Source organism: Falco biarmicus, chromosome 3 (assembly GCF_023638135.1).
Source record: "Falco biarmicus isolate bFalBia1 chromosome 3, bFalBia1.pri, whole genome shotgun sequence".
In the NCBI taxonomy this organism is placed as follows: domain Eukaryota; kingdom Metazoa; phylum Chordata; class Aves; order Falconiformes; family Falconidae; genus Falco; species Falco biarmicus.
In genome coordinates this window covers 115,306,744-115,328,519 of record NC_079290.1, presented here as the reverse complement: position 1 = coordinate 115,328,519, position 21,776 = coordinate 115,306,744, and the positions used below count along the sequence as shown (strand labels likewise).

The following is a 21,776-nucleotide window of genomic DNA, read 5'->3' as shown; positions in this document are numbered from 1 at the left end:
CCCGCTCCTCCTTTGTGACGGGGGGGAGGCTCCCGTCCGGGCCCGCTCCGCTCCGCTCCGGGTTTGGCAGGCGGCCGCGGCGCTGGGTAAAATGGCAGTGCTGAGCCTCGTGTCGGAGTGAGCCCCGCTCGGCGGACCAGAGTCGGAGCTGCCGCGCGGCTCGCCCAGCCCGGCCCCGCCGCCGCTCGGCACGGCTCCGGGGACGGCGCCCGCCCGCCCGCCGTGTCCCCCCTCCCTCCCTCCCGCCTCTCCCGCACCGGGAGCCCCGTCCCGGGTCCCCCCCTCCTCCTCCTTCCCCCCCACTCCCTCCTCCTCCCCTTTCTCCGCCGGCTGCAACCGAGGAGGTACAGCGGGGCCAGGCCCCGGGAAGCCCAGCCCAGCGGAGCCCTCCCCGCCTCGCCAACCAGGCCGGGGGGGAATGAGCCCCCGCTGCCCTGAAGAGCCCGCCGCCGCCTGAGCGGGGAGCAGCAGAGCAGCGAGGCCTCACGCCGGCCGGCCAGGCAGGGAGCAGCTCGGGGGGGGGGGGGGGGACCGGTCCGGGGGGGGGGCGGCTGGGTGGGGAGGGGGGGGGGATCATGGCTGCTCAGGTCGCCCCCGCCGCCGCCAGCAGCCTGGGCGCCCCGGCTCCATCCGAGCTGAAGAAAGCGGAGGCGCAGCAGCGGGATTGTCCCCCGGAGGAGGCGGGGGGTGAGGCGGCGGCGGAGCGCGGCGGCGGCGAGAAGCAGGCGGAGAGCGAGGGCCCCCCGGGGAAGGAGCTGCAGGACGGGGCCGAGAGCAACGGAGGGGGCGCAGGGGCCGAGTCCGACCTGAAGAGCTCGAACGGGAACCCGGGCCCCAGGCCCGCCGCTGCCGCCGCCACCCTGAACAATAACCTCCCGGAGCCGCCCGGTGGCGGCGGCAGCAGCGACGGGGTGGGGGCGCCGCAGCAGCAGCCGCCGCCGCAGCAGCCTCCCCCTTCCCACCCGGCCGCCTTGCCCCCGCCAGCCTACGGCTTCGGGCAGCCCTACGGCCGGGGCGCCCAGGCCGCTGCCGCCGCCGCCGCGGCCGCCGCCGCTGCCTTCCACCAACATGGCGGACAACAAAGCCCTGGCATGGCAGCGCTGCAGAGCGGGGGCCTGGAGCAGTCCTACCCGGGGCCGGCGGGAGCCCCCGCGGGGCCGCCCCCTCCCCAGAACTCGCACGGCGGCGCCGAGCACGGCTTCCCCAACCACCAGTACAACTCCTACTATGCGGCCGGGGCCGGGCGCAGCGCCGGCTCCTACCCGCCTCCCCCCCAGGCCTACGCCCTGAGCTCCCCCCGGGGCAGCGCGCAGAGCTCCGCTCCCGCGGCCGCCAAGTCCCCCGCCGCCGCCGCCTTCCAGCAGCAGCGCTTCGGGGTCATGGGGCCCTCGGCCGCCGGCGGCGCAGGAGGAGGGGGCGCCACCCCGCAGCCCACGGCCACCCCCACCCTCAACCAGCTCCTCACCTCCCCCAGCTCCGCCCGCGGCTACCAGGGGTACCCCGGGGGCGACTATAGCGGCGGGCCGCAGGACGGGGGAGCCGCCGCCAAGGGCCCGGCCGCAGCGGAGATGGTCTCGCAGTACGGCGGGGGCGGCAGCCAGGGCTGGGCCGCGGCGGCCGGCGGGGCCCCGCCGAGGAGCCACCACGCGCCCATGAGCCCCGGGAGCAGCGGCGGCGGCGGACAGTCCCTCGGCAGGAGCCAGCAGGTAACGGCGGGGCCGCGGGGGGTGGGGGGCGGGGGGCCGCGGGGTGGGGGGCGGCGGGACCTGGGGCCCGGCGGGGGGGGGGACACACACGGCGCCTCTCCCGCGGGTTGCCCCCGCCGGGCCGGCGCTGCCGGGGAGCTGCCATTGTCTCGTTGCCTGCTCGCTCGCTCTAAAATGGCTGCCTCGCCGCCTTCCCTTCCTCCCTCCCCAGCCTTTTGTGCGGGGCTCCCGGCCAGCGGCCGCCGTTCCTCCCGGGGCGCCCCAGGCGGGGGAGCGGGCCGGCCGCCCCCGGCGGAGGGGCGGCGAGGGGCCGGCCAGGGCCGGGCGCGGGGGGCCAGGGCAGCGGGGCGGGCCCGCCCGGTTCGACGGCGTGGCCCCGGCCGCCCCGCCGCCGCCATCCGCCCCGCCGCCTCCCCCCGCCGCGCTCCCGGGGCCCCGGTTCCCCTGGGGAGGGGGGTGCGGGGTGTGTGTGTGTGTGTGCCCGCACCCCTGGGTGGGCAGCGGCCGGGGGGCGGCCGGCTGGGGCCATCTTCCCCGCGGGGGGCCGCCCCGTCGGGCCTGCGGCTGGGCGCGCCGGTGGCAGGGCCCGGCGGTGGGAGCGGGGAGCGCGGCTCGCCTGGGTTTGGGATTTGAATTATGGAGGTAAAATCCTTCTGTCAAAGCCAGGAGACAGTTGGTCTTAGGTTGACATGCTATCTGTGATCTGATTGGCTCCCCACCGCCCGCTCCTGGCCATTTATAATTGCCTCTGATGTCATGGCTCAGCCATCCCGATGAGCTCATAAACTTCCACTCGCCCTCGCCCGGCCCGTGGTAGCCCCGCGCCCGCCGCCCCGGCCCCGCCGCCGTGACCTTGAGGGGGCCGAGCCCCCGGCGCAGCCCTGGGCGCACGGTGCCCCCAACAGCAGCGGGAGGCCGCGGCGCCCTGCCTGTACCCGGGGCTTATTGCCCGTGTTACGGGGCAGGGTCCCGTGTTTGTTACGGGGTAGGGCCCCGTGTTGTCGGAGTGGCTGGGCACAGTGTCCCGGCTGTTTGTTTTGCTGGTGGGACTTGCCCCCTTCGGTATAAATGATGGCTTTGATGGGAGCTGGGGATGTGTTTGTTCCTGGCTACTTTTGGCCCTCTTCTCAAAACTGCGGCGCTTTTGGGGCCTTTCTTAGATGGGGAACGCGGAGGGTCCTGGGGCATGTTACAGCCTTAAGACGGCGGGGGACTAAACCCCCCACCAAACAACAGAAATCAACATCAAACCCAGACTTGCAGCACCGAAAACACACGGTTATCCGTTCGTATTCCATGCGGGGTGGGCCTGACCCCCTTCCAACTGTCCGTCTTGGGGTGCTTTGGCTTGTTCTAGGTGAGCGCCGCCATCGCCCCTCACCCCCGGCTCATCACAGGCACCCGGGGGCTGGTGGTGGCCGGGCTCAGCGCTGGCACTGCTCTTCGGGCGAGTGACAATAGGAAGGATGAGCCCAAGAACTCTTACTTACTGTGGTGTACTTGGAATTACCTGTTTGCTGGGAATAGGGATGGCCAGGAAGGCGTGGGACAGGTGGCGGTACAGCCTGTGCATTGGACATTTTGGTTACAGGGAAAAGAGGTGCTGGGCACCAGCAGCAGGATGGGACCCCTTGGTGAAGACCTGAGTTACTCTCTGTGCTTAGACGTGCATCCTGCAGGCCCGTCGCGGCCGCCTGCGGGACCCCCACGCTTCCCTTCCCATTCCGCGTACGCCGCTCGTGCTCCGCGTTGGAGACATTGGGTAGCACGTAGCGCGACACGCAGCCTCCGGAGCTTCCTCCCCTTCGAGCTCGGGACTTGTCTTGCGTTGATCTGAAAACTGCTTCATTTTTGTTCCTTGATTACCAAAGGCCAATGTCTCCTTCGGTGTCTTGGATTACTTAATTGCCTTTTCCGTCAGATGGAACTAGTGCTCTCTAGGAGAGCGGATCTTATCTCTGCTGCGGTCATCAAACTGTCCGGCGTAACGGGTAGCGGGCGTTCGGGTATCCTCAGTGAGGATTTCGGCTTCTCGGGAACGCGTTCACGTACACTGTGGTACGTTCGGACAAATGTCACAGACGTGAGGGTGTTTACTTGGCGGTGCTCCTTGTATCCTGAGAAATTTCAATTTAGATAAAACATGTGCTAAAATACGGTGTCGGATTGAACTTTACGAGCAGGCGTTTTACCGCGGTGTGTACTCGGCATTCTGATAGGAATTTGTAAAAGAAGCATATTTTGTCTTGGAAAATGAGTTTGAGTTGATATTCCACCAGTTGCTGGTGTGTCGTGTGTTAATAACATCCGAGTGACTAGTCTCGTAAGCTGGAATTATTAATTAGCAGCTGTTCTGAGAACCCGTTGGAACTTTAGGTAACACAAGCAGCATATACAAAAAGTAAAGCAACAACCCCCCATCCCGAAAAACAAGCGGCTTCCCCTCAAATGCTGTTTGTGCCAAGGGTTATAGGCCTCAAAGTGACAATTCTTTTTTTTTTTTTTTTTTTCTTTTTTTTGTTTTCTTTCCCCTGCTGGGAGAAGAACTGACTTTAGCATGATGAAAAAAGCTTCCACATGTCATCTGCGCTGCCCACAATAAACGGTTGATTAATAATGATACCCTGGTCCTAAATGGTGGCCTCCTTCTGCTGCGTGCCCGGTTAATTTCCCTGGTTTGGGAGGATTTCAAGCTTTGTGTCTCGGCTTTGTCCTGTCCAGCGATGAGCAGAGCGGGCACGTGCCACCGAACTTCTGGGAAACTCTGGGAGAGCGGGAGGAGGATGTTAATCGATCGGACCAGACACTGGGAAGAGAAGCATCTCCTGGTGTGGGCTTGGAGAAGATGACGTGGGGTTCCTCTGCTCAGGAATCCTCGGGACAGTGATCCTGAGGTTTTGGGGCTGGGAGGCAGGGGGATGCAGGAAGGGAAGCGCCTTTCCTTCATGGGACTCTTTGGGATTTAGGAATGATGCCATCCGGAGGGTTTCATAGCGTTGCTCATCAAGAAAGGCGAAGTAATTTCTGGCGTGAAAGTTGTTTGGGTAGAATGTTTCCTGTCGTAAAATGAAAGTGTAGTCACTTGCACAGTGGTGGGCTCTGGCCCGGGACCCCCACCCTGAGCTCCCTGGTGGGCTGGGAAGCCCCTGCCCAGGGCTGCGGGATGGCACTTGGCATTTTTTTTCTGCTGACCTTTATAGCTGGGAAATGTGGGGTAGGAGCAAGCGAGCAGAATGGCTCTTCTAGAGCGTGTGGGATGAGAAATCTGTGGTTTGTCTGTGGGAACGACTTGTAAGAAACCGGGCTGGGGATCTTTAGTTTTCAATTTTTCCAGCTCTACCACGTATTTGTTTCCACCCCCCTTCCCCTTCGGAGCCTGTAGCGGTGGTTGATGATGCGCTGGCTTTCCCGGTGTCCTGGGACTTAAAGGAAACTGCTTCAGAGAAAGGGCTTCCCTCCCGCCTTGGATAGACGGGCATTTCTCACGGCACATGAGCAAACGATGTCCCCTGTAACGGGAGATGTCTTTGGATCGCATTAAACATTGACATCTTGGATAACCTCCCCATAGGTGCGCTGTCATCCCTGGGTTTCTCCTAAAAGTTCGGTGAAAACAGTATAAAAATCATATATTAATTAAAAAAAATGCTTTCCAGCCTGTTGCCTACAGTAGCTACTTTTTGTTGACTTGCATCTCAACTTCATCAGCGAGGCATGCAAAAAGTTGTTGGAAATGTGGGTTTTTTAAGCTAAATTGGCACCGAAGGGCTCTGCCCTGCCGGTGAGCTGCGCTCTCTTGGGATTGGGAATTGAGACCCGGCTCCTGTCGGCATGTCGCGGGGATTTTCCTTGCTCAGCCTCGTAACGTTAGGAGCCCTCGGATGGCTCGCGAGGTGTCGTACGGGCTAGATCCTTCCGACAGAAAGCAGAGCGGCACATCTTCTTTTTCTGGGGTAGGGTTTGCCTCCCGGGGAGTGATTTTAGACCTTGGCTGTTTGAGGAAAAAAAGGAGGAAAATTGTGCCGGTTGAATTTTTGTTGTGGAGATCAGGTTAATTCTGTTGAGGACGCGGAAGGTTTTGCTGGCTTACCTTTTCGAGTCGTCTGCAGTGAACCAGGGGTTGCCCGATTCATTTGAAAAAATAATAATAAAGTAAATATCTCCTGTTTTCTGAAATGCCACCTCCTTGATGCTCGGGTTTGAGGTGACCACTGCTTCCCGGCAGGGTGTGTGTTGGGTACAGGACAGCAAACCTCAGCTCTGACTCCCACCTGGAGCTTCCCCCTGCCCTTATCCCCAGCGATTTACTGGGAAACATGGGACAAACCCCAGGATTGTCCCACCGTACTTTGTTCCTTGGTGGAACAGGTTAGCAAGGTTTGCCTACCTGCCTTTTACGAAGCACAGATGAAATGTTCTGTCAGTCCTTCTTTACAATCTGGGCTAGGGGAGGGCTCCTGCATACCGTGTCTCTTGTAATCACCGTGTCGGTTGCCAGACAGAAATGTCAGTTCTGGAAGGTTGTATGTTTGACTTTTGGGCCTTTTTTCTTTTTTTTTTGGTCTAGGATACTTACAGGTTTCCTAAAACTGTCCAGTTTAATTGTGTTTACCTGCTACAGCTTCTCTTTCTTGAAGCAGCTGCTCAACCAGCAGGCAGAACCTCTTCCCTGGTCTTAAATAATACTACAAAATGGGGTTAGGGGAAGCGTGAGAATTAAATATTCTGTTATATAGCTGTGGTTTACTGTTCTCAGAAGCTTGGTATGTTCATATACTTTTTTTTTCTTCCCCCTCCTGTAGTTTTATGTGAGAACACTGGGCAGCGAATGCTACGTTACAGGAGTATTACACGAGACGCTATTAAGGGTCTTACACGAAGACCGTATTAAAAACCCCAGCAGCTTTCCTTCGGAGAGAAACGAATGTCTAAAATTAGGCTAAATAGTGCAGCTGTTCCTTTTATCTGTTACCTCCTGTGCGACTTCTCCACCATTTTTCTTCCTCCCTTTTTCAAAGGAACGCCACCAATTGGAAATCCGGTTTTTACTCAACGAATCTGAATCTGTGATCTCGGTAATTAAAATATTAGAGGAGGAAGATGCCCTTTCCAGTTTTTACTCCGTGCATTCGAAATTCTTTGTCTCGTCAGTTTGATTTCTTTCTTTTTTTTTTTTTTTTTTTGAATTGCAACTCCTGTGTGATGGATTGCTCTGGGGAAAAGCTCATCAGCATGCCATTGCCCAATTCCTGCCAAGAATGTTGGAAACTCTCAAGTAGCAGCAGTAGCAAAGCAGAAACCGGAGGCTGGGAAGTGTAGTTGCGGGAGGGGGGGCGGAATGGAAAAGATAAGTTTGTCAGTGTTTAGCTTTGCTGTTACAGCTACTGGCTTTTTCTTCTGGAAGGGTCACTAAACTATCGGCAAGGATGCAAAATAATACCTCCCCTTTTGTTGGGGGGGGGGGGGGGGGGGGAAGGAAGGAAACTTTTTTTTCCTGGGAGAACATGTTTTTGAGAAGCCCCGCAGAACTTTTCTGTGCCGATTTTGAGAAGCTCGACATTTAATTTATCTGGAGGTTATGCATGTGCGGTGGTAAAACTATACTGGATGTCTGCTAGCCAAAGCCATAAATCTCCAGCTAGAATGACAGGTGGGATTGGAGGAAAACAGCAGTTTTCTTTGGCACGCCGGACCAAATCCGACACGCGTCCTGCCCGGGTCCCTGCCGCCCGCTCCTGGGAGCTGGTGCCTTTTTGTGTTTCGCTGTAGGGGCTGGAAAAGCAGCGAAGTTGGTCACCTGGAGAGCGGCCGTGTGTGTGTTCTGTGGGCTCGGGAAGACCATGCTGTGTATATAAATCTATTCCTGTGAAGTTCCCATCATAAATTTAACGTCATCTTTGCTGTCTTGAGCGTACACTTATTGCTCTTAGGGCTGAGATTCTGCCGAAGCCAGGTGTCGGGCAGCTTTGCCCTGGCAGCCGGAGGGGGAACGTGAGGAGGTCTGAAGCTCTTGCAACGACTTTTTCGGCGGAATCGGCTGGGCTGCTGATGTGGGAACTTGCCAAGGTGAGAGGCACTAGGGCGGGGAGCGGAATGTAGGTCTTCGGAGTCATCCCGCGCCATAAGCGTGCGACCATCTTCCCTCCCTAGCATGTGGCTTTAGCTGATTATATTAAGACCCTTTTAATGGAGTTCGGCGCACCCAAGCCTGCCCTTGGAGGCTCGTAGAAGGAAAGCAGCAGGGCTGGAACGGGAGGAGCTGCTTCTCTCAGGACTGAGCTCATGTACATATTTCCCCAGTTCCTGTAGTGTCTTGATCGGATGATAATATCTATTAACATATGGATGAGGGAGGGGTTCCCACTTCTGTGCACCTGCACTCCCAGGGTTGTAACTCAGAGCTCAGGCGTGCAACTCGAGCGTTTCTGAGGTTTTTTGGACTGCATCGAGAAGAGCAGGTTTTCCTCGAGGATTTCCAGGTTTGCCATGCTGTTCTTCCCCGAGTATTACTGAGTTCTAAGTGACAGCTCAGTAAGTATTTGCACAATGCAGGCACGAGCTTTACTAGTGAAATGTAAAGGATGCTACATAACAACAGGTGAACTTCATAAAAGCTACTTCAGATTTCTCAGCAGATAATTTTTTGCTTTGGATGCTGGGAGCGAAATGGTAACTGTAGCTAGCATCTAATTTCTAGTCTTACGTTCTCTTATTTTTGGGGGAGATAAAAGGGCCAGAAGTGGGTAGGAGCAAATAAAGAAGGGGGTCGGTTCATTCTGTAAATACGGATGGTAAAGTAATTTCTTTATGGGAGGGTGAGAGAGTGGAGATATAGTGTATGTGTTAATTCCTGTGAAATTCCCGTGAAAAATCAGTTTGTGTAAATAACTCTGAAAAAGCTGCTGCTCCATTACAGTTATTGGCATTTCACGCGATAACCAGCATGTCATTATTTCCTTAAGTTAGCTATAGTAATTGAAACTCTTTCAAGGACAAATGCAATTGCTACTAACTTTTTCTTTCCCTCCCCCCCCACCCCCCCTTTTTTTTTTTTCTTAAAAAAAACTTGAGTAACTTCTTTCTCTTGGGTAATTCATGCTATGCCCCAGCTGTCCCAAGAAGCTGTAAGTTGGACACGGGGAGCAGTTTTTAGAGGAGCTGGGGGGGACCGCGGAGCAGACCCCTGCTGCAGGCTCACCCTGTGTTCTGCGGGTGCGTTTGGCCGCGCGATGAGCCAGAGGGGACCGGAGGATGCTGTCCAGTTTTCGGTGAGATGTGATGAGGATGTCCTGGCTGTGGCCGGGAGGAGAGAGCGTTTCGGTGGTCACTGTCGGGCTGCGGTCTCGGGTAGCCGTGATTTGTCATCTGGAGAGATTTTGTGGCTCTTTCAAAGAGAAAGGCTTTTTTTTCGAAGAGAAATTATTGACGTTTGGAGGACTCCGGAATTTCCCTCCCAGGGAGAATTAGTGGGTTAAACAAGTACTTTCCCTCCTTCCGCTCACTTTTGAGATTTCATTCAGGTTTGACTAAGAGAAACCCTGAAAGTTACCATTTCCCTTCTGATGTCAGCGCCGCTCTGGCAGCCTGCCTGTGGATAACGGCACGGGAATGCCTTAAACCCCGCGCTCCGGCTCCTGATGCTGCTGTGGGAGACCCCCGGTGGGACACCCAGGGTGGGAGACCCCCGCTGCCCCGACCTGGTGGGTGTTCGGTGCCAAACGCAGCCAGCCCACCCTGTGGCAGTGGGTTTGTGTTTCCTTGGCACAGTCAGTGCCTGGAGCGGGGATTTCAGCAGCACAGTTCAGCCTGGGAAGCAGGCGGCACGGAAGGGGAAGGGGCACCTGCGCTGGAAATGGCCATTCTGGTTTGGGCTCGCGGCACCGAATCTGCTGGGTTTGGTGAGGAGGACGTGTGCTGTGCCTGTGCTGCCTGCGGAACCTTGCTGCCGGTTCGTTGCCTGCGTTGTCCCAGTATGGGATGGTATTTTCCTTGCTGGATGGGGGCCTGGGTCTGGTTGGAGCGGTGCTGCTCCCAGGCAGGATCCACTGCCCCTGCGGACAGGAGCGTGGTGCAGCCGCCTCGGTCTCTTGCGGTGCTCTGCTACCCCTTGCATGGGATGTCAGGAGGAATACTCCCAACTCGGATCATCCTAGCTGAGTGTCTCTTGTTGCCCCAGTCCCTCTAGGTGTAGCGAGTGGAGGCAAAAGTGTAGGGTAACGTGCTTCTACACTGGTGGCTCTGCCCAGCCCCGGATTCCTTGAGACCAACTTGCTGGTTCAATGGCAAAATCTCTCCCTTTGCTTCCAGGTGACCGTGCTCGCGGGGATTGTGTCGGAGGGACCGGGCTGTCCCGCTTTGCCACCTGAACTTCTCCCCGGGTCCCGGCGCTGGCCGTACTCCCGTGGGATCCTTCCTGTGGGCTTGTTGGGAGTTGTGCACTTTATAACAGCCCGGTGATGGATTTAAAGTCCAAGTGACTGTAGGACTATGCACCCTGTACACATTTAGGAGAATCTGGTATTCATTAACTGGATGTAAATAATTAAACCAGTGCCAGACTAGGGGTGTCTTCCCTTAGACATACTCCTTGGGACGTGGTTTGAAGAAAAGTTCTTACCTCTGTGCGAAAAGATGGGTTGAAATGGTGGAAGTGGTGGGATTAATTAAAACTTGATTATTTTATCCCGCCCCCAGTTAAATATCTCTGACTTTCGAGGCGGTATGGCTGATCAAGGGAAAGGTTTCCCATTCAAGGCCAGTTTGAGTGTGATCATGTGTTCCCAGAAACTGGTGTTTTGTGCTGCGGCTGCATGTGTCGGTGGTCTGAGGGCTGCTGGAGAGCTGTCCTTGGGGCTGGTGTAGCTGGGTGGGAAGGGGGATTTTTTTTTTATTAAAAACAAAATAATAAAATAAAGAAACCTGCACTCTGTGCTTACTATTGCATGTGGGGCTTGTAATTGCAGTGCTTAGATCCCCGAAAAGGATTCGGGGCAGCTGCCGTAAACAGCAGATCGGACCATTTTTATTTTTTTAATTGCGAGCAGATCGTTGGGCAGTATTGTGATAGGAAGCGTTTAGGTATCAAAGTATCTCCTGGTCTCTCAGTTTATTGTGATAGGAGCAGTTCTCTGCGCCTCAGGAGCCTTTCCCTGCCTCCGCACCCCACAGCTGGGTGCATGGGGAAGCTCCGCCGTGGGTGCCCCGAACCGAGGTTAATGCTGTAACGGCTGGATCGCGCTGTCTCTCTGGGCACGGGGTTACACACGGAACAGTTTTCCTTGGTTTTACAAAAAATCATTTTGCCAGAAATGTCGTTTCTGGCTGCCTGGGGGGCAGGACGCGGCTCTCCTGGAACAGGCAGGTTAGCAGGGATGGGACTCCTGGGTGATGGTGCTCATCCCGGGTGGATGAGGGTGCACGGCAGGAGAATGGTATAAAAAGTGCTCGTACTCGGCTCTTGCTCTGGAGGAGAAGCAAAATACCTGACTGTCTGCTCATGAGTGCGCAGAACAGACCTTGGGTGTGCAGAACAGACCTTTCCCAAATGATCCCACCTGCCTGTACCTTACTGGTATTTCTAAAGCGCCTTCTCTGGCCTCACTGGCCGGCTCACGAGGCATGACCGCGTTGCAAAAGCTTGTTTCCATGTTAATTGTGATTGATTACCTTGCAATCTAGGACAAGATTTCCTTTGAAAAGCTATATGCTGATTTGGTGTCAGGAATTAAAATCAGATGAAGTGATTAGTGTTCTGTGAAATATCCCAGAGCAATCCAGTGCTCCTCGGCTTTCAGCTGGGTTTTGGCCCTTAACCCTTGCCTCCCCTCTCAGCAGCAAGGTGCTAAATCTGCTGCCTGCACGCTCAGGCGAGTAACTCATTAGGTGTATTCTATCAGGAGATCGTGGTATACTTTGCTGCTGAGCCTCGGCGTGTAGATTTACTGGCTTTAATGATGATGCAGCGCGTGTCGAGAGTGCACCGTGTCGAGGCGGCGGCGATGCTCGCGCTGAGTGGCGAGCATGTGTTAAGGTTGGCTTTAAATCTGATCGCTCTGTAAATGGCAATAAACTGTTTGGAGTTGTCACTGCTGTCAAGGTACAGTCATGTCTCATCTTCCTTTTCTCATATGAGTTGTCTTACGGTTTCTTGTTATACCTGTTCCTGAAACCAGTGAAGACTTTGCAGCGTTGGCTGTTCCTCCTCCCCCCATGGCATTGGCACAGTTATGAATTTTTGTCTCTTCTCACCAGCTGCCAGCACGCACTCCTTTTAACTTGCTAAGCAGCTCCCCGCGTTGTTCATTTTGCTTTAAAAGAAAGCTGGATTATTATTTTTTTTTTTTTCTGGATGTAGATGAAATAAAAGCCCAAGGACAGAAACAAGCGTCGGGCAGCGGACCCAGGCTTCAAATAATTGCTCTGACCAAGGGCTGGTGGGCTTTTTTTAAAAAATAATAATAATGACCTTGTGTCACGGTGGGGCTGGGATTTGTCTTGGGCTTGCCAAGTGTAACAAACCTGAATCATGACAGCGTTGACTTGACGAAGGCTCTAGTAGTGTGTCTTCGCTGCTGTCTGGGAGCTGGCTTGGCTGCAGCTCGGAGTTTTGATGCCCACATTGTCTTTTCATCTCCCCCAACCTCCTCGCCTCTTCCCAGTGCAGGCATGACAGCAGCGCTGCTCGCTGGATGCAAATAGATCATTTGGGTATAAATACTGGAGATCGGTTGTTGCTTGCTATGAAGTTACAGAGTGCATCCGTGGTAAATGCAGATGGTAACTTGTCATTACTGCAATTTTAAATATTTTTGGTTCTGTGGAATCGAAGTGGAGTCTTGAAGGCTGAATTTTAAGGCTAAAATAAGAGAAGGCTCAATAAAATCCACAAAAATAGCACCCAAATTTGTCAGCTGCTGAAATGAGAAGGGGAATAACTTTTCTCCTTTCTATTAGCAAAACAAAACTGCGTTACCTTGTTCCGTGTTGGATGTGGGTGTTGTGGCGGGGCCGGGAGGGATGGGGCTGATGCCGGTGCGACACGAAACGTGCGGCGAAGGGCAGCGCTGCCCCTGACTGTGGCATCTGCGGTCATTACCCTGGGCTGGGGCAGTTGCTAATTGCCGTTGGGCAGTTGCTAATTACCATTGTGCCACTTGGTCTGTGTTTTACCCCGTGGCGAAGTGGAGGTGATGTCCACCGCTGAACTGTGAGTTTGGATTCAAGGTCTGGGTGATGGAGCATGGGGTTTTGTGCTCACTTAACTGAGATCGCCTATTTCTTCCATGGATTCATTCTAAACTGGGGATTTCTTGGGTGATTTTTATTTTTACATTGCGCTATACACGCTTGTAAGTAAACCCAGTTATTCTGCAGGGGCAAGGGAGAGCCTGCGTATGCTGAGCCGTGGCTTGGAGGAGCTGCAGGTCCCGACACGCAGCCCTTACCGAGGCGGGGAGCCGGAGCTCCGGCTGGGATGTGGTGCCTCGGACAGCTGTGCCTCTCCCTACACCAAGCAGGGCTGTGTCCTCCTCCGCCTTGGCATTGTGTGGTAGGAGGGACAGGCCCACGGGGTCCTGTGGCGTTTGAGAGCCCCGACCTGGTGCTGAGGCGCTTCTCAGGTCTGCCCTTGCCAGCCTGCCGTGGTTGGATGTCACAGGAATTTGCCTGTCTCGTCGGCTCTGTTCAGCCGCCGTTTATTCTGGTGTAAAATGAGACGAATTTGCAAAGCGATGAGATATTCAAATACAGGTTGAGCTTTCAGACAGGCACAAGTGGGTAGAAACCTGCAATGCTGCATTTTACGGATGAAGAACTAGCAAGAATTTGTTGTTAGGAAGCTGGGAGGCTTGGCTGGAGGTGCCGTACCGACTCCTGCGTGTGTGCTGGGAGCCACGGGATCTCTGTGCGGAAAGGGCTCCCGGTGGCTCGATGGAAGTCACGGTGTCCTGGGGGGTGTCCTGGGAGGTGAGCCTCTTGGACCAAGTCTTCCTTCAGGCCTAAAGTTTTGGAAGACATCCACCGTGTTCAAAAGACGTCTGTCTGTGAGTTTGGTTCAAAGGAGATGTGGGCTATGGAGAATTGGCTGGATGGCCAAAGTTTGCCGCGGGTTGCAGCTGTCTGTGCATCCTTGTGGGGCTCCTGGAGCCCGGTCAGGTTCTCAGTGGTGCTTAGGGCAAGTATCTTGTGTCTTACTAGCGACGGGGAGCAGCTGCTCTCTCACTGGTCGAAATCGGATCACTTAAGTCGTGGTGACACTTGGTGTAATTTTGCGCTTCCATCCCAGCCCTTCCTCCTCTTGCCTTTTTTATGGCTCGCTCTTGGCCAGGTCCCGTTTCTGTGGTACAACGGGAGATTGCTGTGCTCCTTCTAGCGCATAAGCAGGCGCTGCAACGAGACACTTCTCCGTCTTGCTGTTGACTTGCCTCCGGTTCGTTAGAGCCGACGTAGGAGGCTGGCTAAACTTAAAGCCTGATTTAATATTCAGGAAGGAAGTTCCTTTCCCTCTTAAAAGGAACGCCACCTCATTATGACTATCCTGTGTTCCTCGGGATCATCTCCCATGTTGCTGAGACGTGGTTTTCTTTACATCTTGATGCCGCTTGGATTTTGGGAGGAGTCAGCTGGCAAATCTGGGGGCGAGGTGGTTGAATGGTGTGAGGCGAGCAGAGGTCTGAGAGCGTGGGGATAGCTAGTTACCTAATTATTTAGGTGGAAGGAAATTCTATTTTTGTCCTTAAATAAAAGTTTGAATTACTGGGGGTGTTAGAGATCACACTGCCCGTCTAAATAGCAAACTGTGCAACATGGCTCCAACTACCTGTGAAACGTCTGAAAAATTCACTGGTCTCCAGCTATCGTAAAAGATTCGTAATCCTTTGTTAATTTTGACTGTGTTTAATTCAGTAAATAGCGTTTGTTGGAATCTCCTGCCGTGTTAAAATAACCCTGTAAGTAAGTTGTCAGCTCCTGCTTCCCCATCATGGTCTGTTTGGTGAAGAAGGAACTGGTGGCCCAGCCGAGTCCCCCTGGGTTGGCAGACAGGGACAACACGTGCCGTGCCATGCTGTCCAGCATCGTCCAGCCGTGCCATGCTGTGCCATGGGCTGTGCCCTCCCCGCTGGCCGGAGCCCTGCAGGGGTGTTCAGTTAGGGTGTCTAAAAGAACGTGGCTATTCGGTCACATCGTTGGTGTCATGCTAGTGGGAGAGGGAGATGGATCCTCTGGTTGCTGCCTGACTTCGTGGTGGTGGGAGATCGCTTGTGCCGTGGCCGCAAGGATGCGATGGGAGCAGTGCCTGTGAGGGACCCACCGCCGTGGCACTCGCGCAGCTGGGGAGGATGAGGGGCTACAGGCACGGTTCAGCCTGCCCCCCACTTTGCCCACAAAGAAAGTGGGGTTTTCCCCCTCTCCCAGGTCAGCCCACCTCAGCATTTACAGCCCTCTGGGTCCTTTTGTACTACAGCTTTCCACAAGTCCCCAAAAATGCCCTGTTAATGTGAGCGTGCATCTGCCTCGGATAGATCCCGAAGATGGCAGAAACCCAGTTGCGTGTCGTCTTTAGGTATGATAGCGGCTGAAATGCTGGATCGAGGGTCCTGAGAGATGCCTCAATAACGTGGTGTGATAAGCAGCGTGGCCATGTGTCAGAGGCAGCGAGACTGAAGGAAGGAGCTGAAATCCAGAGCCTCGATAAGCTGGATTTGTTGAATTTGCTAAGGAGGGCTTAAAGTCAGGCTAGGAAGGAAAGATGAGATCCGCAGACGCATCTTGTTTAAAACACCGGCAGGCTTGGCACCCCCATGCCCTCCACCTCTTAAAAAATTATCAAACCCCCACCCCACCCCCCTGAACGCTGCTTGCCCTGGGGCACGAGCGCTGCCCCGCTTCGGGTTATTTCCAGTGGGGTCTCGTGTCGCTGCCCCCCCGGGTCTCCTGCCTCTGGTTGACTTCTGTCGGGAGTAAAGGGTTTCGCGATGACACGTTCCGTGAGCGAGAGGCTGGTCAGTTTTAATCAATCTGAAGAGCGTTAGTAAGAGTGGTGCTTGGGGAAGTCCTCCGAGATGTGTGGACTGGCCTCTCGCTGAGAAATGTTAATCGGGTAATTAGTGAGTTGTGTTGAGCCGGGGGAGCTTCACGGTGTGGCTGCTTGGAGAAGACTTACTCATCTTTTTTCCATGGGTAAAACTGAGTATCCTGGATTTACAGAAAATCCCCCCCAAAGGAGCTGATGTAATAAAAGTATGATCAAGGAAAGGAGCAACGTTGAACGGGGCTGATTTGAAAGTTTGCAGGAGCTTCACGTAGTTAGAAGCAGGTGAGCAAAGTCATTTTGAAAATGTCCTGTTTGCCTTTCGCGTGTGGCCGTGGTACCATCGGCTTCTTCCGCGGCCCATTGTCAGCTGGAGATTAGAGGAATAGAAAGTGTCTTCAGTCAAACTTTGACCTACTGGAAAAAGTCAGAAGACAAACCAGGCTCCCTCTAGTTGCAGAACCGAAACCATTGGGCAGAGGTCATTTATCTGAACAGTTCAACAACCGGTAATTAAATCTGCATTGGCCATTGATAACGAGATGATACATCACCTCTTTGTTATATGTTCAAATCTAAGTTAGGCTCTAGGATTTGGGGGGGGGAGTTTTATTTTTCCATAGCTTACATAAAAATAAGATTTGTCCTTCAGGTTTCCAAAGGGTGAGTGTTTGTCGCCTTGAAACTCGTCCTGTACTATATTCCAAAAAACAGTTTTTTGGTTTGGTACCCCAAGCTTATGGGTGTGAGTCAGAGCAACCCAGCCTGCTTCCTTACGGGAGTGCTTCCTCATGGGAGTGCATGTTTCCCAAAGCGATGGGTCCTGCCCTGGAGGGTGGGCAAGGAAAGCGGCTGGTGGGTGCTGAGCAGTGCTGGCGCAGCCTCGGCATGTTGTCCTGCTTATGCTGGGGAACTGGGGGAAGTTGGTGGATTTCTCAAGTTTAAAAAAGGGAGGGGGGAAGAAAAGAGGGAAGTGCATGTTTCTGGGATGGCTGTCTCTGTAAAACGCGCTCGTCGTTTATAGTGTCCTGGTGAGGCACTCGGTACCCTTCGGTGTGGTGGTTACCGAGGGGTTTTCTAGGTGTCTCGTCTTTTGGGGGCATCTTCATCTGCTACAGGAGGATCTTTATTTTTCTCTTAACTTTCAATTTCCTCTCGGCCTTTTCCATCTCTCCTTAAAAGCAGACCACCGTGGAGGAGGCAGTGAGGTATGACCCAGTGCGCTGCCCTGCGCAGGCTATAAAAGGCAGCGAGTTCAGGCTGGGATATTGACCTTAGCGCAGCCGGTTGCACCTTAAATAGATCAGATGAAAGTGCCCCTCGCTGGGAGCCAAATCGCGTTTGCTCGCAAACGAGGATGGTGGTTAGTTTGTGCTTGTTCCTCAGCCCGAGCTCTCCAGGCTGGTGGAGCTGGAGCCGCCTGCGAGGGGCTGCGGAGGACGCAGGTGGGCACGGGGTGCATGGGCGGCCGGCTGAGAGTGAGGATGCTGGAGCATCTTGCGCTGCCCGTGGGACATGGCTATGGTCCTCGGGGTCCCCTGCGCCCCATTAGCTGTCTCGGGGTCCCCTGCACCCCATTAGCTGTCTAAACTTGTGGTAGCGGTGCCATGGGTGGTCACATGTCACAAGGCAGCGGCTCCCGCTTGTGTCCATCCCTTGGTTGGTGTGTGCTGTCGCAGCCTGGCTGGCTGCTGGCTCTGCAAGGCTTGGGGCCGGCTAGGGGCCATCTCCTGCGTTTCACACTTGTTCACCAGGACCTTCAGGTGCAGGTACCGTCCCACCTAACGTAGCTGAGCACTGGTGAGCATGCAGAGCGTTGGGTCTGCCTTGATCCAGGTGCCGGTGCCTCGATGCTGCAGGCTCATGGTGCCCTTTGAACTTGAAAATACGGCAGAGGTTCTGTTTAGGGGGAGGGCTTGGAGGTGGGAGGTCAAAGCCCTCATCCCTGGAGGCAGTGTGGATGCTGCGTGTTAAGGGTGTTGGGACCTCTAAGACCTGACCCAGCGCTGGTGTCTCTTGGTAGCTCCAGAGGCTGTGGAACGTACTAGAAATGGCAAAGGTCAGTGCAGCCTCTCCACTTCAATTAGGGTTGCTTTTTAGAAATATTAATGCTAAGCTGATAAAACCCCTTGGCGGCCTTGCGGTCAAGACAGAGTATTTTTCCAGAGGTTTTTCTGGAGTGATTTCCCACCTGCCGTGACTCTTGGTTGGTCTTCCTCCGCGGGGTGGAAGGCACTGGAAGGTGGGCAGGGGGTTTGAGCCCAGGTCTTTCCTGTGAGCCACTGTAGGTGTTGCCAGCCTGTTGGAGTGGTGCTGCCGTTGTGGATCTTCTGCTTGATACCGCTTGTTGATGTTGATAGAAACGGCACGGAAGGGTTGGGGCAGCACAGGGTCATTTGATTCTCTTGCCTGGTTTCAATGATGAAGATGACCGTGATCCCAGCTGGCTGATTGCCAGGGAAGATGAGTCCCCTTTCCCAGCATTGTCCACCACTAACATCATTTTTACGGCCAGCGCGGCAATCCGCGGTGGCTTTACCGGCCGCAGAGACTGCTTGGCATTGCCTTTGGGTAGCAAGGGGCTGGAGACCCAAGGGAATAGCGTGCCCTTCCCCCGAGACCCTTCACCCCAGTGAGATCCCGTCCGGATCCAGTCTGGGGGAGGTGAGCAGTTTGTTTGGGATGGTCCTAACCAGCGCTGGCGCTGGGCAGCATCTTCTCGGCTCGGCCACTCGCAGCTCTCCGCGCTTCGGTGGTCCCTGGCCAGCGGTGATGCTGGGGGGAGCATCTGCCAGTGGTGGGAGCCCCGGGGGTCCGGCCGGGCTCCCCTTTGTACCGGTGCTCGGCAGCCAGACAATGGCTCGTGCTGGCAGGGCCATGTGGCGTGTGACGTGCGCGGGGCCGTGGCTGCCGGGGTCCTTGCCCATCTGTTCCCGGCTCGTTCTGGGTTATCCGGCACGGGTCCAAGTCCTCGCAGGCAGCCAGCTCCCTGGCCAGAGCCGAGGAGCACTAACCTTCCTGGCCGGAGCCGGGGTGGCTTTGCTTTTATGCAGATTAGCCATGTGCTTCCCACTTCCAAGGCTTCCACAGGAAAAGAAGTTTCCTGTGTTTGGCTCTCGGTGGGCGGCTCCAGCGTGGCGTTACCGGCCTCGGCCGCGGCGAACGGGCTTGGGAGAGGGATTACGGCGTGCGGCCCCCCCTTCCCCTTCCACCTCCACCGCTACGTCACCACAACACAACCACACGCGCTCGTACTGGTGGTGTCATTCATTCGGTGCCAAGATTGCTTTAAAAAATTCCCTTGGCCCCAGTTCAAACAGGAGTACAGCTGGGATGTGTTAGATTTTAGGCAGTCTGCCCTCAATTTGAGATGAGTTATAAATAGCAGTGCCGACTTCCTTAACTACCACTCTCCGAGGTAAAATGCAGGTTAATTACTGTGGGAATCAATTAGGGCTTCTCTCGGTTAAACAGCCAGTAATGCTTTTTATTATTTTTTATCACAAAAAATGGGCAACAAATCTGCTCTGGAAGACTTCAAATCCAAGGTGAGAGCTCAGGGCTCTTTTAAATTATTTTTTGGCCTCTCTATTTTTATTTTTTTTTTTTTTTTTTGGGCAGCTGAGGAAGCCGGTTGTGGCCAATACCCACGTTTGCCAATAGTTGAATGACGCTGATTTGAAACTGGAGAGCTCGGTAAATGACTCTCCTTTCTTTTGCTGGCATAATAAAATACAAATATGCAATAAGGTAATCGGGGAAAGTCAGAATTGCATTTTTCCGTACAGCTGTGCAGGGTTTGGCTCTTGCTTCCAAAGTGGGATTTGCCTCTTCCCTTTACCCGTTTTCCTGCTGGGAACATTAAGTCCCCTCCGATTTAACCAAACTGTTCTTTCAAGGGTCCAAATTCCGCTTCTGCTGGACAAAATCTGAAAACAATTGTTTTGAGTCCTCTCATCTGCTTAGAAGCTTTTTTTTTTTCCCCCTTTTCTTCCCCCCCCCCCTTTTTTTTTTTTAACTGGTGTTTTTTTCGAAGACAAGCTGGTTTTCACAGCGCCGTCTTGTTTCAGAGGTCTACCATCCTTTGCATGACACACGCTGATGTGGAGAGCTTTTGAACTTGGCAATTTAAGCTCGCTTTGGGCTTGCTGTTACAAGCTCTTAGTCTAGAAATACCTTAAATTTTCTCGAAAGCTCAGCAGTTTCTGTGGAGCGCCGGCTTACGGTCGACACGCTGTACCAAACAACTTTGCTTTTGCAAGTTTGCCTGGTGGCAGGGCTGTGTTTTGCCGAGTTTTGGTGCTTCGCGGTGTTATAAACCAGCAGAGGCGGCGATGGGAGAATGGAGGCAATTTCTGTGAATGCAAGGAGGCGTAAGCAGGGGGTCTGGACTTCAGTGATCAAGGAGCAACACTTTCTCTCAATTATGTCTCTCTGTGGCAGGGCCTTTGCTTTTGAAGTGTAATCACAGTAATCTACTCCTGTGGTTTCCTATTGAAAGGATTTCCCATGTATCAGTCCACAGAAGAATCTCCAGCCTTTTGCAGCCGCAGTTTGGTATTTCCTTATTTATCCTGAAGTGTTCTTGCAGGCAAACAGGCATCGCTGCCTCTTGCCTTGCCCATCCCGGGTACTGTGGGCGTGCGAGGGAGCTGTGTGACACCTCCAGCCCCCCAAAGCCTTTGCCTGAGCTCCTGGACCAACCCGTGCATCCCTCTGTTCCAGCACGGACTGCTTTTTCCTTGAGGCACGTGTAGTTCAACGACCTAAAAGGGTTGAGGTGGCAGATTCAAGTAGACTTTCCAATGGTAGGTGCCTTGAGCCAGGGCAATGCCGCCAAGACAGGAGCAAAAAGCCCCGTCAGCAAAAGAAATGTGTCTTTTAATGGGAGATTTTTGAAGGAAGAAGCCACGTGCTGCTGCATCTGAGATGACACGGCAGCCCTGGGGAGCGCAAATTAGCCCGTTGGTTTGCAACGCGTCAGGAGCGCGTGTACGGAAGAGTTTCTTCATTAGAGATTAATTGGCGTTTACATTTCTTCTGTTTATAGGATTTTATCTGTAAGGCTGTAATTTAGAGGGATGCTCTTCATGTTTGTTTTTAGCATCCTCTGTGTGCTAGGGCCTCGTGGAAGAGCGGCAGTTCGGCGCAGTTTAGAAGCACATTGTGCACTCCTACGCCGAGCAATCAAGGTGACAACTTGGTCGCATCCTGGAAATATCTTTGGGTTTTGTGTTTCGGCATTTTTTTCTTCCCCCCCCCCCCCCCTTTTTTTTTTTTTTTTTCTATGGCTGCGTAAACAGTTCCAAATGTTTCTTCAAGTGTTTGTAACAGTCGTCATGCTTCCTGGAGGAGTCATGGAAAAGTGGATCTTCACCTTGTTTCTATCCTTCCTGAAGATATGGTTAGCTTTGTGGGTGACCACAGCCAGGAAAATCTGTGCAGAGGAGGCAGCATGTGGTGTGTGTGTATTATAAAAAAAATATTAAAAATTTAAAAAAAAAAAAAAGAAATCCCTGAAGAGGAATGTATTTGAGAAGCTGCCCTTGCTAGCGGGCTGCAGAGGTGAGGTAACAACTGGGAGGAAGCAAGAAACAAATGGAAAAGATGCTGAAATATTTAATTGGTGACCCCAAAGTTGCCCTTGGTCAGGTAGAGGGAAGGGGGGGTGTTGGTTTGACTTCTCAAAAGGCGGGGCCTGGGAAGCTCCTGGTGGCACCAGGTTTTTACATACCAAAGAAGATAATTCAGGGAGGGAAAAGATGTCAGTAATCTGGGGTGATACCCACCAGGCAAGGCTCAGGAAGCATCAGGGACAATTGCTCGGAAGATGTAAACACAATTTGCATCCCTTAGGGTGTATGGATGCTCCACATGGGTGCTCCCATTCAGGAGGGAAGCCACTGCAGCTCAGAAGATTCCAAGTAGAGCTATCAAAGACCCCTTTTCTTTCTTTCTTTTCCCTGTCTCCCCCCAAATAGAAGCTCTTTGTCAGAGCATGGTACAAAACCCACGTGGGTGCGAGGGGTCCAGGGTCTCCG

General features: G+C 54.1%; 1 protein-coding gene across 6 annotated transcripts in view; it reads left to right on the top strand.

Annotated features, from left to right (window-relative positions):
- ARID1A (AT-rich interaction domain 1A) overlaps positions 1–21,776 on the top strand; it is an 83,381-nt gene that overhangs the window by 21,876 nt on the left and 39,729 nt on the right. For 3 of the 6 annotated variants that reach the window (XM_056330347.1, XM_056330346.1, XM_056330345.1), the window contains exon 1: positions 544–1,706. The exons of the other annotated variants lie outside the window; for them this stretch is intronic. In XM_056330347.1, coding sequence (XP_056186322.1) covers positions 576–1,706 — 1,131 coding nt within the window. In that variant the 5' untranslated portion in view covers positions 544–575. Of the gene's footprint in view, positions 1–543; positions 1,707–21,776 lie in introns of those variants that run through there. 6 annotated transcript variants of the gene reach the window in all.